The 18,773-nt window shown below is 38.1% G+C and overlaps 1 protein-coding gene across 3 annotated transcripts in view; it reads left to right on the forward strand.

Annotated features, from left to right (window-relative positions):
* The first annotated feature begins 447 nt into the window (after positions 1–447).
* LOC132153007 (Krueppel-like factor 12) overlaps positions 448–18,773 on the forward strand; it is a 36,412-nt gene continuing 18,086 nt past the window's right edge. The window contains exons 1-2 of one of the 3 annotated variants that reach the window (XM_059562087.1): positions 448–562; positions 18,496–18,578. In XM_059562087.1, the coding sequence (XP_059418070.1) occupies positions 18,513–18,578 (66 nt within the window). In that variant the 5' untranslated portion in view covers positions 448–562; positions 18,496–18,512. The other 2 variants (XM_059562088.1, XM_059562086.1) reach the window with 2 other exon arrangements.

Genomic DNA, 18,773 nt, shown 5'->3' on the forward strand with positions numbered 1-18,773 from the left:
GAATCTAAGACTATAATACAGCATGAACGTTTTAATAATAATAATAATAATAATAATAATAACGATTATGAGGATAATAATCATAATATGTAATCATATTTGTAATATAAATTATTTTTTACTTATAAACATTAATTTAATTAACAAAAATAATTACATGCTTTCCCTTTCTAAACTTTTTTTTAAATATTTATTGTCAAATTCTAAACTTTTGTAAAGTAGGGCACTTTTTGTGAGGAAATGTACCTACTCTCTCTCTCTCTCTCTCTCTCTCTCCCTCTCACTCTCTCTCTCTCTCTCTCTCTCTCCCTCTCTCTCTCTTCCTCTCACTCTCTCTCTCTCTCTCTCTCTCTCTTTCTCTTTCTCTCTTACCCTTTAAACGGGGAGGTACTCTAGCGTTTCTCCTCTGCCTGGGCTCAGAGACATGTCGGAAACCTCCCACGAGGGGCCCCGTGTAATTCGATGCATGCATGCTGTTAAAGCTTAGAGTATATTGTCTTCTCTTGCTCATGAAGCCTCCACCCAACGGCCCACCCTACATTTAACAGATCATGTGACCGTGGTAAGTCATTTGCAAGTACAACAGTTCTCTGTAAGCTCCCATTCATTTCCTGAGAACTGCCCTGAGCAGCTGAGAGGAGCTGAGAGGGGAGGGAGTCACACACAGAGAGAGAGAGAGAGAGAGAGAGAGAGTCAGAAAGAGAGAGGACTGTATAAGGAAGACAGTTTCTGTCGCTCTGCAGCTCCTGGTAAGGTCTGTGTATATTTGATCATATTTTGCTTTTCCTCGCTGTTCTTTTTCCTTTTCTTCTTTGAATGCCTCCGTCTTGCTTGTTTGTCTCTGCTCTGTGCATCTTGTTCAGCTGTCACTGTAGTGTTACGCAAATGACAATTCTGATGCAGTCCAGCCTTCTATAACAAACGTACAATGCAGGTGGCCAAAGACATGATAAAAAAACGTGGTGTCATTTTTTTCCTATGTTGTTCTTTCAGTTTAAAATGTACATTAAGTGCTATACACAATATAAATATTCAATAAAGTGATTTTAAGTGTCTCAACAGAGTTAAATTGTTTTTCAGGTTCACAAAGTGTGTGTAGATTTTTATAGAGGTGTTTTTAGAAAAGATCATTTATTTTTAAAAACAGACAAAGTGTTTTTTCTGGGTTAAATATTGACATGCTGTGAGAGAAGTGTGTGCGAGGGAAGGGAGTCGGAGGTCTCTGAGCGGCCCCTGTTCCACTCTCGAAAAAGTTTGATCCCCCTCGTTCGGCATGCATGCATGAACGCAAGGGAGTTTGAGCGTGTATGTGTGCGTTTGCCGATGGCACGTGCATTTCCGAAGCGATGACAGGCTTCCCGATGAGTGGAGTTACTGTGGTGACAAACTGGGGTAGGAATCAGAGACTCAAGTGGTGGAGGAAGGACAGCGAGGGGGCGGGAGGCAAGTGTTTGTATGTGTGCGCCGGGGTGTTGCAGGGGTGGTGTTGTGGATGTCATCTGCTCCTCAAGGAACAGGCATTGGTATTGATGGCTGGCTGTCAGTAGTGACGGGCTCCTGGCTTGGTGTGCCGTGTCTGTGGGCTGGCCCGTGGCTGTTGTTTTCAATTACGGAAGACCTGGCCAAAACCGACAGCGAAGGCATTTGTTCGCGGAGAGAGTGATGTGGAGGTCGATGTGCATGTGTGTGTGTGTAATTGTGGGTGGAGGTAGGATCCCCTATGAGTGCGTGCGTGTGTGTGTGTGTGAGTGTATGTGTGTGTGTGGGTGTACTTTGATACAGTAACTGTGTCCTGATCTGTGTGACTCTACACAGTGCAAATGTTGGTCACTCAGCCTTAAACAGTTGACAGTGCTGCTCAAGGCAATTCTGCCAGAGAGATGATGTTATTTAATGCTCTTACTGCGGTTAAAAGACCTTAAGTTAAAGTGAGTGTATGTTTGTATTGTCCAAAACACTAGTAGTAAACAATACCATTGCAGCTGATACTGAAGTTCATTTTGGCCACAAATGCTATTTAGTGGTGCTCAGTAAGCGACCATTAACTTTCATTATTCCTCATTTTTATGGTCAGGCATTAAGTGATGCCTCAAATTGGGTGGCTTGTTCAGCAGAGTTGTACTATGTGAACAGATTTACGGTTTTCACCTGGAGGACCATAAAATGGGTGGGAAAAAAGCCCTTAGATTTACACAGAATAAAGGATCTTTGTTTTTGAGGTGGTCTCTTATGTCTTGGGCCAGTAAGTAACCACCTAGCAACCACTTAGAACAACTTATCAACTGCATAGCAACATGCTACAAGCCTCTTAGAACATCCTTAGCAACCGCAACCAAATCCCTGGCAACCACCCTGAACACCCCAGCATTGTGGAGGTGAGTTTTGCACAGACAAGCAGCACCTTACCTTGTCGTAATACAATAAAAAAAGATAAGTTTTTGTTTTAGCGTGTTTTTGATGTTCAAATCTCAGTTTATATTGTTGTTATGTAACTGTTAATGTTCAGGAAATATTTTTCAAATGTATTAATTTAGATCATTTTAGATCCAAATCTATGTTTTCATTTGAGCTATATACACTGTACGATTCAAATCTGAGAATCTTTTTTTTTTTATAAAAAAAAAGGATGCATTAAGTTGATCAAAAGTGACAGGATAGGCATTTATAATGAGACAAAAGTTTTATAATTTAAATAAATGCTGTTCTTTTGAACTTTCTATTCATCAAAGAATCTTAAAAAACAATCATACAAATTTTAAATGTTTTCAACATTGATAATAAAAAGGTATGTTTTTGAGTACCAAAACAGCATATTATAATGATTTCTGAAGGATCATGTCACACTGAAGACTGGAGCAATGGCTGCTGAAAATTCTGCTTTGCCATCACATGGATAAATTACATTTTACAATATATTAAAATATAGTGATTTTAAATTACAGTAATATTTCACAATATTGCTGTTTTCACTGAATTTATGATCAATGAAAATGCAGACTTGGTACGCATAAGAAACTTAATTAAAAAACATTGACATCTTACCAACCCCACACTTTTGAATGTTGGATACTGATATATTCAAGATCATATTGGACATACTCTGATAAAAATAAAAGCTTCAGTTTGATTTCTTGACTTTGTGAATTCTTTTCCCTATCAGAAGAGTATTGAAGGATTTTATCCGTGGCTCAGTGATTGCAATCAGCCAGATAGAGGGCTCAATAATGGGACCCAATAATCATAGGACAGCGTATCTGCCTATCACCTCTGCTTTATGGCTGTGCTGGAGGATTCCATTAAAAGAGTCTCTATAGCCACACAACTGGGCCCGCTGTCCATGTGGATCGGGAAGTAAAGTTTAGACCCCTTCTGCTCAGAGGAGCTTCACACAGGTGGGCTGGGGATAGTGAATTATTGATGGGACTTGCCAGTGACTGGACACCTTGCTGAAGGAATTATCTGGGAAATCCTCGAAAGATACTCACAGAGCTTTAGCCCAGGAAGTGGGATGGATTCCGTCCCAAACTGGCCTCATCTGTCCCAGGCTCAACCCAGGGGACTCAGGAATGCCCCTGTGGTCTACATAGCTGTCGACCCCAGGTGATCAAATGTTCAGCTTTGCCCTCAATCCCGCTTTAGTGACAAACCGCTAAAGATCACAAAACATTCAGAGCGTGGACATGTTGAGTTACTGTTGGGTCAGGGTCTGTCACCGGTCCTGTGTGGCGGCAAAGAGAGTGTATCGTTTTAATGATGCCCTTCACTGCACTGACGGATCCAGGTGTGAGTTCTGTATTGCCAGACTAAACGGAATGATTGATGTGGTGCATAGTATGAAATAGTATGAAAAATAGTTTGTCATTTCTTATTCCTTATCGACACACTCTCTTTTATATATCATGACATATAGATATGTGTTTGCGCTGAGGCTGGCTTCATGCATGTCAGTGTGTGATTCAATAGAATAATGACTCAGAAATGTTTGAAAACTCAGAAAGGAATGTCATAATTGTTTTGTAATACAAAAGGGATTTGGATAATATATTCACATACTTTCCATCTTATGCATGCTGTATAAAAGGGATGATTTTATTTTATTTAAAAAATTTTTTTTACACTTTTAGAAAAGGTACAGTCTGAGAAAATCATGAATATTTATTTTATTGGTTTATTTCTGGAGCATTTTCATATTTATTTATTTCGTTGTTTTTTTATTGAACAATTTCAGGCTTTTTTTCCCTTTAGAAAAGGGATCATTTGAGATTGTGATCATGAATGTATTTATTTATTGATCAATTCTAAGCCATTTTACATTTGATATGTTTCTAAGAAAGGTGACAAACCTGAGATCATAATCATAAAATGTATTTAACAATTTCAGGCCATTTTCCAGTTGCTCTATGTCTCTAATAAAAGGGACCATCTGAGATTAGCATACAAAAACCAAGAGTAGATGAAAGAAGGGATTGTGGGTAACAACGTGGGTCTGATGATCCCTCTCTTCCTTCTTATTTCGACATTTTGCTAAGCTGACAAAATGTTCTAGTGCATGTCCTCTGGTGTTTTCAACCCTTGACCCTGGTGTCCAGCCCTGGTTTGTTTATTGAAGCTGTTCTTGGTGAGGGGGGGAGGGATGATTGTTGAACACTCTGACACAGAAAGCAAGGCATGGAATTCTGCATCTACTTCAAGTACAAAATTGATTAATGACAACTGTCACTATTCAGTATCAGTAACTCTGGATATACCCTACACTCTTTATTTCTGTCATGTACAGTATTCAGAACAGTCTTTATGGTATGAATGTCTGTAGTGATGTATTTACATACGCTTTTAAGTAATTAGACATGGTATGGTTCTGCCTGACAATAAGAGATATCAAAGACGACCAGACCTGTGGCATACACATGTGCTGTTCTCTGCCTGTCGTCATGACAACACCTTTTGTTCACCTAGATGGCGTCCCTTAACCTGAGATGACTTTTGGAAACTTAATGAATTTTTTTTTTATAAGGATAGTCCCTCAAAGCACAACAATTAAAGATTTGCTCTGAATTATTTTCTTATAATTTTGTATTATTTTTTAATTGGTCAGTCAGGGAACTCAGAAACCATGGGTAGGATGCTCTGAGATATGCATGAACTTTGTTAGTAGTTGTAGGTCTGGCGAGCGAGGGGTTGAGAAATTATATAAACAACATATGGAGTCAATTACAATCCAAAGGCAAAGCACAGCATGCATGGCTCAGTTTTGAGAGACTCAAACCTAAGTCCATGTCATATAGTATAACTACCCTCTGGTGACTAGCTCAAACCCTTACCTGGCGCCTAATGCTTGACAACGTGGAAATGTAAACTGAAAAACAGATGCTGCATGTGAAGCAGGAATTTAAACCTAGCTGCTTATTCTATTAAGTGAGACTCTGGGTGTCATACATTTTTATTTATTTTATTTATTTATTTTGTGTGTGTGTGTGTGTGAAAATGTAGAATCTGAGATTATACTGATAATTTATTAATTTAATTAAAGAACAGATTTGGGCCATTTTTTGTTTGATATACACTCTAAACATGGTTTAATCTGAGACTATCACGATCATAAATTGGATTATTATATCATAAACAATTTTAGGCTATTTTCCATTTTATGTTTCTGAGCAAGGTGACTCCCTGAAATTATCACAATCATCAATATTATTTATTAATTTGTCTATTTATTTGTTAGTTATATATTATATTTTAATTTTATTCAATTTATTTTACATTTTTATATAAGCATCCATTTATGCTCAAACTCATACCTGACATCTAAATCTGGATACTAGCAAAAAACTTGGAAAAATAAACTGAAAAGCAGGCGCTGCATATGAAGCATGAACATAAACCCAGCTGCTTATTCTATTAAGTGAGGCTATGGGTGCCAGAATGGGTCAAATTTCAGGTTAAAAATACCCTCACAAGGACTTCCTGTATTATTAATGTTCAAGTGAGTTGAACTCTGAATTTTTGCTCTGTAGTTGTTATTTCACTCAGTGTGGCAAGAGCGAGAGCTGGTTATAGATTTGCAGAGAAAAACAGAACGTGCGAGATGAGTGTGTGCCTCGCTTCGTTTGTGTTGTGATAGTGTCTTTTCTTGTTTGGCATAAATGCCATTGCTCAATCAGAGAGTGTGTGTAGGAGGTTCTACAAGAGGATGTGAGCTGTGTAAATATGCACGTTCTGAAATTGTGAACCTGGGTTTACGCAAGGGAGATTTTTGGGTAGCTCCATTCTGTTCACATCTAACTTACTAAAATTCTGTAGGTGTTTAGTTGCAAACTAGAAGGCAAGTTTGTGTTCGTGCATTCATACCTGGTTTGGTGATCTGAAAGTGTGTGTTTATGTGTGTAGGGGGAGGGGGCTGGTGCGCAAGGCATTGAAAGGCTACAGAGAGGCGTCTTAAAGAAGCTCTTCACCAATAAGGCTGGAGGATGCAGCAGGCCCCCAGAGACATTAGGAGTGGGTTATTGTACTGATCATAATACACTCCACCACCTCCACCCACAGATCTCCAGCCCTACTCCCATCCACCTCCACAAACACACTTAATTAACAGACTCACTACATTGTATAACCTGCACTGCTATGCATACTGTAGTACGACTGCTCTTATTTCCATGTGATGTTCGGTGACCAATAGAATGACTATGAATGAAAAGGCAATGATGGCAGTTGTGTAACTGCAAGTGGCATTTAAGTGTGCCATTGAATTGCTATTATTTATAAAAAATCACAAGTGCCGATTCAAAAGCATGTGGTACAAAAAGACTAATAAAAATTCATTATTAAGATGTTGCTCAATGATACACAGAACCGTTGGGGTGAAGCGGTTATAGCTGTGCTGTATCGTGAATAAAACACAGCTGCTGACCAATCAGAATCGAGGAATGGAACTAACAGTTTTATAAAATGTTACAAAAGATTTATATTTCAAATAAATGCTGATTTTTAACTTTAGAAATGTCCACTAAATATTGAGCAGCATAACTGTTTTCAACATTGATAATGTTAAGAAATTACTTTTTAGGACCATGTGATTTAAAGACCGGAGTAATGGCTGCTGAAAATTAAGCTTTGCCATCCCATGATTAAATTACATTTTACACATTACATATTGAAATAGAAAATAATAATTTTAAAGTGTAATAATTTCTCAATATAATTTTTTTTCCGACTGTGTTTGGTCACATAAACACAGCCTTGATGAGCACATTTAAAAACTCGTACTGACCTCAAGCTTATGAACACTAATGTACATAATATGTATGTGCTTTTTATAAGCATTTGGTTGAGTGAATCACACTTTACTGTTGTAAGTATAAAGGTGAATATTTGCTCTCTGACAGTGCACAGCTCGAGTGTGAAACTGTGTTGTTGTTTGCTCATCTGTGTGTGATGTTTCGTTTGGATGGAACTTCTACCTTTCCAGCAAACAGACCTTCCCTGCGGTCCACAGCTGGTACAAATGCAGATGGCCCTTAAAAGTTAGCTTTGGACAACTGGATTTACTTGAATGCTGGGGACAGCTGTGAATGCCTTCTTAGCAGGATTAGGCTTTGAGAGGTGGGGCATTATTCTTAACTGTCGATCACATCACAAGCAATTGTGATTGGATGACAAACTGGACGTGCATTACTAATTGGAAAAGCTATGTTGTTTCATTGTTGGTTTCTTAATTTATATATGTAAATAATAGTCAGGGGCTTTTCCAAATAAGCCTGCAGTACTAAAGAACTCTTTTGTAAGACTGATAACCTTGGGCTGGGTTCATTAAATGTGGATTAATAACATGTGAATCAATGTGAAATTAGTTTTTTCAATGTGAATGTGATTTTTGTTTTTAGCTTTTTTTTTGTTTTAGTAATTGTATTACTTCAAATTAAATGTATTTCATTTTAATTGATAAAAGGGATAGTCCTTGATTATGACTGGGTGAGCTGCTTTTGAAGCCATTATAAAATACTCTACAAACACACATCTGTGACCTCATTACATCAGTATTACTGCACTGCTGTGACTATAAGTTGCTTGATAACCATTCTAATAAACATTGTGGAAGGATTATTAATGGGTTATCAATAAATTATTACAATTATTATTATTATTCTTCTTTTTTTTATGAAACCTTGCCAGCTACATGTAGTAACCCGTTAGTAGCGACAGGTGAATTAATGACTTCTTGGGTAAAATTGCTTTATTTATTTTTTAGTTTTTCATTTAATATTTATATTTTGTTTTATTTCAGCTTTATTTCAATTACCCAAAATGTTTCTTAATTGTTTTCATTTACAATACCACTACTAAACTAGAAATGTCCCCGGTTTTCATTTGGGAAATATGGTCACCTTACAGTACGCCAACTGCAGACTTGAGACGTGACACACTCTGATAGGGAGAGAAAGAAAAAGAGAGCGAGAGCTGTGAGGCATTGCTGGTCAGAGGCAGTTCATTAGCTTTCTTTTCTGAATTGGAGATGAGGTTGGATTTCCAGTTCTTGTGCAAACCGAAGGCTTTGAGGGAGAAAATATGAAGTAAAAGCAGCATATCAGCACATGCACATTCCCTATTGATCCATTGAGTCCACCTCTCTGCAGCTAATACCCTCTGCGGTGACCACTCCACCCATTCCATACCTCTCGGAGCAATTGAGGTTTTTGTGTCAGGTCTATTTTAAAGCACAGGCCACTGAGACCACAGCACTTTAACTAAAGGGGGAAGGGAAGAGGTGTGCTAGCATTGGCTGGGGTCGCACCTCCCTTTTGTGCAGCCTACCATTACAGATTAGTAGTGTGTAGGCAACAGCAGATTTCTATGTATTTAATTTTAGGGCTGGACATTATAGCTAAGTGATTAAATCTTTTGTTGTTAAATTCTATTATGAATTAAGTAGATTAAAAATAAATATTTTATTCCACACACCGTTTTACTTTTTATTTTACTGAAACCTTAACAACCAACAATTGTTGCAGAATTTTACGTCGCCAGAAAAATCACTGCAATATATTGTGAATATTTAATATATCATCCTGCCTTATTTCAACTTTGTTACTGTTAAACCAATATAACACTTTACTGAAGTGAATATACAGTGTACATATGTGTGAATACAGGGGTGATATGTTGGAAAATCATGAGAAATTTGTCAGAGGTCAGACAGATTTGGCAGAGAAACCAAAGCTCAGGAAACCAGACAGGTTTACGAGAAGCTGCAAAACCACGTGAATGAAAAAAACCCACAATGCCTTTGCTTTAGCGGTAAAGATGCCCCTTTTCCACTCAGTTAAAAGCCTGTCACTGTACATTCTGAAACTTCAAACAAAATAGCTAAGCTTTGACTAAATGTGTTACGGATGTGTTTACTGATTCTAAGCCCTTTAATTCTGCTTTCACAAACTTTGACACAGATTCTTCAGCTGAAAATGCTGATTAGGAGGAGGTGACCAGGAAGATGCACATATTGCAGCTGTGTAGATGATGTATATTTTCTCAAAAACAGTTGTATTAGTATTTTTCTTAGCATTAACATGGATTCAGCTGAACGTTATTTTTGTGGTTTTAAAAAATGATGAGTCGACTCTGTCCCCTCTTTTCTCCTTGATTGCTTTTTACACAACTCACTCCCTCTCACCCCCATAGCTCTGATCAATCAGTAAGTAAACCTGAGTGCTATCATTTATCTTGTAATATTATGTACTATGGGAAAGGACTTTTTTAGATTAGGCTAATAGTTGTGAATCATGTTTGAAAGCCTAATGGCCATTTTAATAACCAGTTTCTTTCCTTTTCTGAATTCTGAACAAACTAAATGGCAGAAATAGCCATGATTTCTCTTGTGCCAACAGTTCCAGAATTTGACAATGTCCAGCTGTTTATATGCAAGTGGTGCAGACTGGGCTGTTTCTCTTGGGCTGAGCTGTCTTATCCTCATTGGAACACTGACACAGGATCTCCCCGTGCAGAAATAGCTGAAGCCCAAGGGCAGTTTGCTAGACTACGGGTGCTTCCGTCAGCCTGTGTTTTGGAAAGTTGGCCTAGTGTTTACAAGAGCCTCAGTGCTCTATTAAAGGTCTCTTACTTCCTATCAGGTGTGTGAGGCCTAGTGATGGGGGTAACGGGGTAAAATTGATGTACAGTTCAGTCTTTTGACAGCTGGCAACCAGCATTTGACTGTGCTAATGGGCTTTTAGGGCTTCTTCTGGGTGAACTGGATAATACTCTGTGCATCTTGATTGCATTGACATGGCTCTAAAACCAGTATTTGAGAGTAGTGCGTTTCCTTGTGACCTCATTTTTTGTTTAGAAGAGTTTATCTGGTCATGTCTGAGTCAGAGTACATTTGTCACACTCAGAAACATAAAGAGAGCTACAAGACAGCAAATCTGCTATGTTGGGGGCCCAAGTGAATGACAGGCATTGTTGTGTGGCTGTTTTTAGCCAGAGGAAAATGGAAAAGTGGGCTCCCTGAGGTGAAACACTACCGTCCGGATGCACAGGGAGGAGAACACACGCTCATGTTATTTATCCACAAACTCGGCTGGTACTGAAGCAGCACATCTCTCTAGAGCTCGAATCAAAGGTCCCAAAAGCGGCCAAAGTCTTAGGGCAGACTTGCCTGCCAAGGAAAATGTGCCTTATAAAATGGAAATTCTGAAGTCATTCACAGTATGCCAGAAAATATTAACCCAGAAATACAGTCCACAATGAAGTATGGGAAGCATTGGGGTTAGAATCCATGAAATCCATCAGAAAGAGATGTGAATGTGGGTGTGATTGTATGCTATGATGTTTTCTGAAATTCATTCGCTGTTCAGTTTGTGTAAGGGAAGAAGTTTTTGTGTTGGCCATCAAGAATTAAGTTCCTCTTCAAATGCAGTACATACTCAGACAATACATGAACTTAGATGTGTGAGATGAACTTGATGTTTCACTTCTGAAAAGTTTTTAAGTGTGCAACAAAAAAGTGAAAGTGTCGGATGGTAGTGCTTTAGTATTACATTATATATTCAGCAAATTTTTATTCTATTTAATTTTATATATATATATATATATATATATATATATATATATATATATATATATATATATATATATATATATATATATATATATATATATGTATATGTATATGTGTGTGTGTGTGTGTGTGTGTTTCCATAATACAAATTGTTCCAAAACTTAATTTTATAAGTTATTGATAGTGAAACATTAAGCTTATGACACAATGACCCCTCCGTCTTGATAGGTTAAATAATTAAGAGTTACTTTGTCCAGCATGACAGTAAATGGAAAGGTGTTATTTAGCCTGCATGTTCTCTGCTGGGGATGACAGAGTGCTGACTCGTCATATTTGCTGTTTATGGGGCCTCTAAAGAGGGAAGTGAGCTTGAGCTGAGTTCTGTCTTGCAGACATTGGCTGGCAGTGGCCAGAGGAAGCCTTATTCTCATTGCATCATGTGGAGTTTCTGTGTGTAAATAAAATTTTTGACTTAAGTGGTTTCAGGATTTTTATGAGGAACATTTATTTTACTTTATTTTATAAAATGCATTAATATAAAGGTAATTGTAATTTGGTATTTTGACTTTGGTCCGTAGCTACCTGTTTTTGCAAACAACAAAAGACTGTTTGTCTAACCAAATTCGTTAAGCCTCCTTACAGACAGTCAGTGTTTTTACAATCTGTTAGTAGCACTAGTGAATCGGAAATTGCAAACTTCAACTTTAATATTTCCAAAGTGTTCGTTTTTTGCAACTCAAATGACAAGGTAATCGATTTATAAGAGCTCAGTGGGGGAGCAACTCTCAAAAGCTCTTCTCCTCAGTGTGGAATCTGATGTTATGTAAAATGCTGTTCTTTTGCTCTGGTTGAGCCATAGAGGCTCACTTGGCATGTTTGAGTTCAGTGTTCTTGTCTGGCTCTTGGCTGGGCTCCAGTGCTTAAATCTCCCTCCCCAACCACCTCCTCCTTCTCCTCTCATCCCCATCCGCATTTCCACCCTTCGGCCCATGGCAGCAGGACCAGCCTCTGTGCCACAGATGCCCACAGTTGCTCAGGGCTCTCGACATGGGAACAAAGCATTGGCAGGACCAAGGCAACCCGTCTGTTAGTGTGCTACTCCTCCAGTGCAAAAATAAAAGAAATTCAGATATGAAACGCCTCCAAGCAGTAGGAAGATAATCCTGCTCCTCTTTCTTTTCTGCTCATGTTCCAAATTTATTTTTTTCTTCTTATTCTGAAATATTTGAATATTTTATTCTAGGTTATATAATATATTGGTATAGTAGCATGTCTTTTATCGGCTGATATTACACTTTTTTGATATTGTTGAATATATATTGGCCTACTATACAGTATATTGACTATTCTGTTGTTCATGGCAGTGTTGTTGTTAACTAAAACTAAAACTATTAATAGTTTTTTGCTAATTGAAATAAAGCTGAAATAAAATTTAAATGTTAGACTTATTTTGCTTATTTTAGATAGTTACCAAGGCAAAAGTTGAAGTACTGAAATTACTGAAATAAAACTGAAAATAGAACATTATATTACTATTTAGAAATATAAAGTTAAAAAACTAATGCAAATGACAAATGAACACTTAAATTAATTTAAAACTTAAATTTAAATGAAAAAGATTAATATCAGACATAAACACAAAATCAATTATCTGTTTGTCTGTATCGGCCAGAATTTTAGATGTCAAACAAGTTTTATACACCTTAAGCCTCAACAGATTTATATAACTCTAGAAATACCTCCAAACCACTTAAATAGAGGCTCCTTCTGTGCACTGCAACACCCCTCACATCAATGCCACACCAGGCTTGGCTAGGCAGAAAGTTACACAATGAGGAATGCAACGGGCTTCAGGGGGGCAAGTTGAATGCTCTTTAAATCACTGTGTAGCAAGGTCAGCGTGGGGTCCAGGAAGGTCAGGCTTTTCCACCCAGACCTGTCACCTCATATTGATCCGGTAATCATTCGTCGGGGTTTGCTTGGTGATTACGCCCCCTGCGCAGTGTCTCTGCCGGCACCCAAGTCTATAGGGGAGTTCTGAAGCTACGGCTGGGCATGGAAGTGCCAGCCAATCCCCTCCCCTGGCTCCCCCATCCTCAGCCGGAATCAGATCCCAGGCGGGCCCCCTCCCTGTTGCCCTGTTTCCAGTTGAATTGCCCTCATTCTTCTCAGGGAGCCTCTCGGGGGGCGGCTCCAGTCGTGCATGGCAATGAGATGCCTGAGCACTCAGCCACTGCACCTCCCATGCTCATAACACTCACACCTGGGATCACCATTTCATTTCAGCATCCCGGTGAAATGGAAAGGTGATCTTAATCTCTCACTCGCTCAGCTGCTCTCTTTCCATTTCTTCAGGTCTTTAAAGCAATAGTTGCCCAAAAATGAAAATTCTGTCATTAATTACTCACCCCTGTGTCATTCTAAACCTATGTTGCTTGCTTTCTTCTGTGGAACACAAAAAACGGATATTTTGAAACATGTTTCAATGGGTTTATTGTAATACACTGATAGTATACTTGATAAGATAAATCACACCGATTTGACGTGGAACATTTGTGCTGTTTGGAGGAAAATGGACCTAGAATTAGTCATCATTACTCTTGCCTCTTGTATCACCTTGGTACTGTTAACTACAGTTGGCGATACACCATCCTCCATCACAACCTCTTGATTAAGTGTTAATCAATTGGAGCTAAAATAGACAAATTGTGCCTAAACGTTAACCTCATGGAGCTGTACTCAATTATGCTAATAATCTGTTCATTTGATGGTTAATGAAACAACTGAGACCTTGCTCATGGTATTGATTTCCCATTTGGAGCTCTCTTAAGGGACAAGGTTAGTCAGGCAAGAGGTTGGCTCATTTATCTGATCTAATGATCAATGTCTCAGAGTAATTTGCTTACACAATACACTTGAGTGTGATGACAGCTCCTTGGACACACAAAAAAATAGTCCGCTCTTGAACAGCAAATGCCCTGGTCAACTGTGAAACCTTGTCAATCCAGAAGGACAATAACCCTCTGAGCTCCAACTTGAGTTGCCATGGCAACATTATCTCAGCCTACCACTACCTGCAGCCATTGGACATCCTGATCACAATATCAATCCAGTGCACACGGATTAGCTTGGAAGCACACTTTTGTCAATGATGAACGTTGGGTTGACATCCACACAGATATTATATTTTGCTTTTAACTTTACATAAATAAGACTCCTTTCTAAGAAAAGCAAGAAAGCTTGTTAAATACAGTGCAACTGCTAATGGTTAACATCCATACAGACATAAATAGTCTCATATGCTCACCAAGGCTGCATTTATTTGATTTAAAATGCAGTAGAAAAGAGTAATATTGTGCAATATTATTACCTTTTAAAACAAAGTTTTTCTATTTTAAAAATAAATGAAATGTATTACTGTAATGGCAAAGCTGAATTTCAGGCAGTCAGCCCATGTTTTGTCACACGATGATTCAGAAATCATTGATATGCTGCTTTGATAATAATACAAAAATGTTTCTTTAGCACCAGTGTTAAAAACCGTTGTGCATTATTTTCAGGATTTTTTGATACAAAGAAAGGTCAAAAGTACAGTGCTTATTTGAAATAGAAATCTTTTGTAACATGATACATTTCTTAACCAGTTAAATGCCTTCTTGCTGAATAACAGTGTTAACTTATTTCTGTTTCAAAATTAAATTCTTCAGTAGTGTATTTAAAATGTTTTTGATATGGTCAGATGTTTAATTGTTATATATTTTTCTAAATGTTGGGAAATAGTTTGATCTGTTTACTGTTTGACACAGGGTTTTGTCATTTTGCATGTTATGTTTCTCAGTAAAACTATACCATTTTATGAACAAATGAATACTTAAATTATTAAACACGACATGACAAACATTAGTCTTTTTTTCTCATAGAACAATGACTACTAAAACAATAACTGTGTGAAAAATGAGCACTGCCTGTAAAAACATGAAAATGTTGGTTCATCCGGTGGACCGTAGTGTTCTCTCATCTTCACCAGAATGGGTTCAGCCCAAGTGCTGAGTCGAGATCTGGGCCTCATTTCCTGCCGCCCATGCCAGGAGTGAAGTGTAATAGAGATGTTTAGAGCGTATCTGCTTGCTTGCATTCCATCATGTGCTGCTGCTAAAATAATAAGTGCATGGGTTACTTCGGGACACATCCCTCTGAGCCACAATTGCATTGTTGTGATTGGCTCTTTCATGAAGTTCCCTTTTTCTAAGAGTCGTAACAACTCCGAAAGCCACACCGACCATGTTTGCAACACTCTGTCACATCTAAGAAAGTCATTTTGACAGGCAGAGATTTATGCTCACTCTTTTCTATCCTCAAGACAAGTCACGGAGTGCTTGAGCGTCTCATCTCCCCATCATGCAGTGCTCCAAGAGCCATATTAACTTGTAATCAGATTCCACTAGTTCATTAAAGCTGTCCTTGTGCATCCCTTGGATGTTGAGGGAGGTGGCCACTTTTTCATGAGTGAGAGAGTCTCGTAGAGCAGTGCCCACTGTAAAGCACAGAGCTGTAACAAGGCTGGGGTCTTTGTTCCGAGACTTTGACGCTGGAGGGGAGTTTGCACAAAGACATAGATTCTGTTAGAAAGTCTTGTCGTTTGTGTGAATATACAAGAAAAGAAATGTCAGGAGACTCTGATGATAGCAGTTTGCGTGCATGTATGTAGATGTGTTTTGTATGAGTGTGTGCACGTGTTTGCTAGCATAGCTCTATACAGACATGCAGCTGGTCGCCTAGGTGATGTTACATGTTCTTTCCTATCTCCTCTCCACCTGTAGCTGGTGTTTGGTGAGTGCATTGGCATCGTTTTCCTGTGGCTGCCATCATCCAAGTGGATGCTGCACACTGGTGGTGGTTTTAGGAGAGACCCCTACATGATTGTAAAGCTCTTTGGGTGTACAACAATACACAATAAAGCGCAATATAAATGTATCATTCATTCAATCATACAGGCCCCCTTTACACCTGGCATTAATGAGTTTCCGGTGAACGGATTATTGAAAAACCTTTCAAAGGTGGTCTAGGATGGATTTTGACGGGATTTAGGACATGCATCCTATTAATTATTCAAATATTTTAGGAATTGGCATATTAATAGCCGGTAAAGTTGTCCACGATGATGTTTTTTTTTTTTTTTTTTTTTTTGCAGCAAGACCTTTTTTTTTTTTATCATTTTAAATAGCCTATGTTATACAGTGTGTGCTGTTTAACTGATCTCTATATGCTTTATATTTTACTCTCTTTTTTTTCTGCATAACAACACCAGACAGAGGGACTTCTGAAAAATAGCCTTTTGGCTAACTTGGGCACTTTGCATTTACTTGAATATTTATTAATGTACAATGTCTCTTTTTAAATAAATAAATAAATGACTGAATCAATCAACTAACCAAGTCTTATTACTTTGGATATAACTTGTTACCTTGAATATAATTCTATGTCACTTTGAGTTGTGAAAGCAATGTTTTTACAAAGTCAAAAAACAAAAAAAAACTCACACTAACAACTGATTTTCTTAGAATTATTCATTTATTTATTTACTTATTTGGCTGGATTAGACTCATTTTATCTTTTCAAAGTGAGCGTTTTTTTCTTCATTTTTCTGAAATAAGAGTTTGCCACCGTTCAAATTTGCGTCATTATGTGATGTCTGTATACATGAAGTCCCGGCTAGTAGGCTATGTAGTATGTGAGGATGCTGCAGGTGACAAATATATAGGCTTTTCTCAGCTGGAATAATTAAACATATATTGATGGCGAATTGTAATACATAAAGGTAAAAACTACAATCATTAGTGACAACTGGAGATTCACCTATAGTCAAAAGCAAAAGACGTTTTAAGCGATCGTTAGATTTAATTACCCTTTGTAGTGCTATTTATTGTAATGCTTTTTTTTTCTCAGTTGGTCAGAACAAAAGTGGCAGACATGTTACTTACTTGTTCAAATGACATGTTCTAGTGAAAATTTGTATTTGGTCATATTTCCAAGATATAGAAAATGTAATTGTGAAATACAGTATCTACACCGGTGCGGTGACTGACAGCCAGACATAATCCACAAACATTAGATACATCCGCGCTGAGGAGTCGTGGCTATGCGCAACTCATGTAAAGGTGATAATTCCACAAATAACTGCAATTGCAGGTTTCAAACAGAGATGGCGTTTTGATGTAAAATAGATTATATAATCTCTAAATTTAAGGCAATAAAATAATTGTTTCACCTTTAGCTTTGTGAAATAAGCAAACATATCTGCGTGAAACAAACAGCACACGGGCTGAATAAGTTATAAATATTGACTCTCTGGCAGCAGGTGGCGCTTATGGAACAGCAGCGATACAGCGTTTCCTTGGATACCGCTGTAAACACAGCAGCATTGCACTTTTTAATACTACATGGAGATAAGATGAAAAGAAAATACCATTTGAACTTTTCTGATGACAATCAGTTCTCCTGACTGTCAGACCCCCACCCCCAATTCAGGATTCAGGATTTTTTTTTTCTCCAATATTTTGCGCATGGTGAAGCGAGTTTGCTCTGCCTGTAGCATCTTCATCGTCTATGGTTCTGTTAACTGTCATTTACAGTTGGTTTATTTGCCCAGTTAAAGAATTTGTTGTGTGTTATTAATAGTTCTAAATGTTCTCCAAACATTAGTCAGAAGTGTAATTAACAGTTAACAAGGATCCCCTCTCAGTTCACAACACTGTTTACCTTGTTTAGCCACTTGTATGCCACGGTATGCAGGTTTTAAAAAAATGTATACCATGTTTGTAATTCATACTGGTTTACTGTTTGAACCAGTATATCACCCAGCACTAGCTATCAGCTTGCTAACTGAAGGCAGATTAAACCACAAAAGGTATATGTTTAATATGACCATTTTAGCTTCATATATAAATATATGTGATATGTAACTTAAAAGCATCAATTAACATTTTGATTGATTTTCTTTTTTTTAAACCAGGCACAGAAACATGTTGCCTCAGCTGATGGAGTGGCTTTGGAATTCAAGGGGGATAGAATTTTCAGTGTTTATTCACATAAAATCATAATTCATTCTGTATTTATCCTGTATTCTCTCAGCATTGACATGATTAAGTGTTATGGCTTTCTTACTATGCTACATTCTGTGTCACTCAATCTTCACAGTCATTTAGATGTAAAATACCAGCCAACATACAGCCCAGATGCGTTTGTTTACCCTCGGCCATAAACCTGGACTGTTTACTAACTGCATTCCTTGATGACATCATTGCCTGTTGCATTGTAGCCTGTGCTATTGTTCGGAGCTTGCTACAGTAGGTCTGATTCAGTCGTGGAAAAGGTGAGAGGAGTCACACGCAGCAGCTTTCTCATGCCTTTCTCTTTTTATCTCTCTCTCTCTCGGCTCTCAGACGCCATCAATAACAGGATGTTAATGCTAGACGGAATGCCTGCAGTCCGAGTCAAAGCAGAACCTCTGGAATCTGAGAGAGGGGTAAGAGAACAGTTGTTTTTCATACAATTTTACACTCCCATACCACCCTCTACTTCATTCACCCCTCACACGCTCACCCCCTCACTGTGATACCCCTAATTACTCCCAGGTGCTTGTGTGTGTGTGTGTGTGTGTGTGTGTGTGTGTGTGTGTGTGTGTGTGTGTGTGGATCAGCCCTGATGTGGAGAGCCACAG

Source organism: Carassius carassius, chromosome 11 (assembly GCF_963082965.1).
Source record: "Carassius carassius chromosome 11, fCarCar2.1, whole genome shotgun sequence".
NCBI lineage: Eukaryota > Metazoa > Chordata > Actinopteri > Cypriniformes > Cyprinidae > Carassius > Carassius carassius.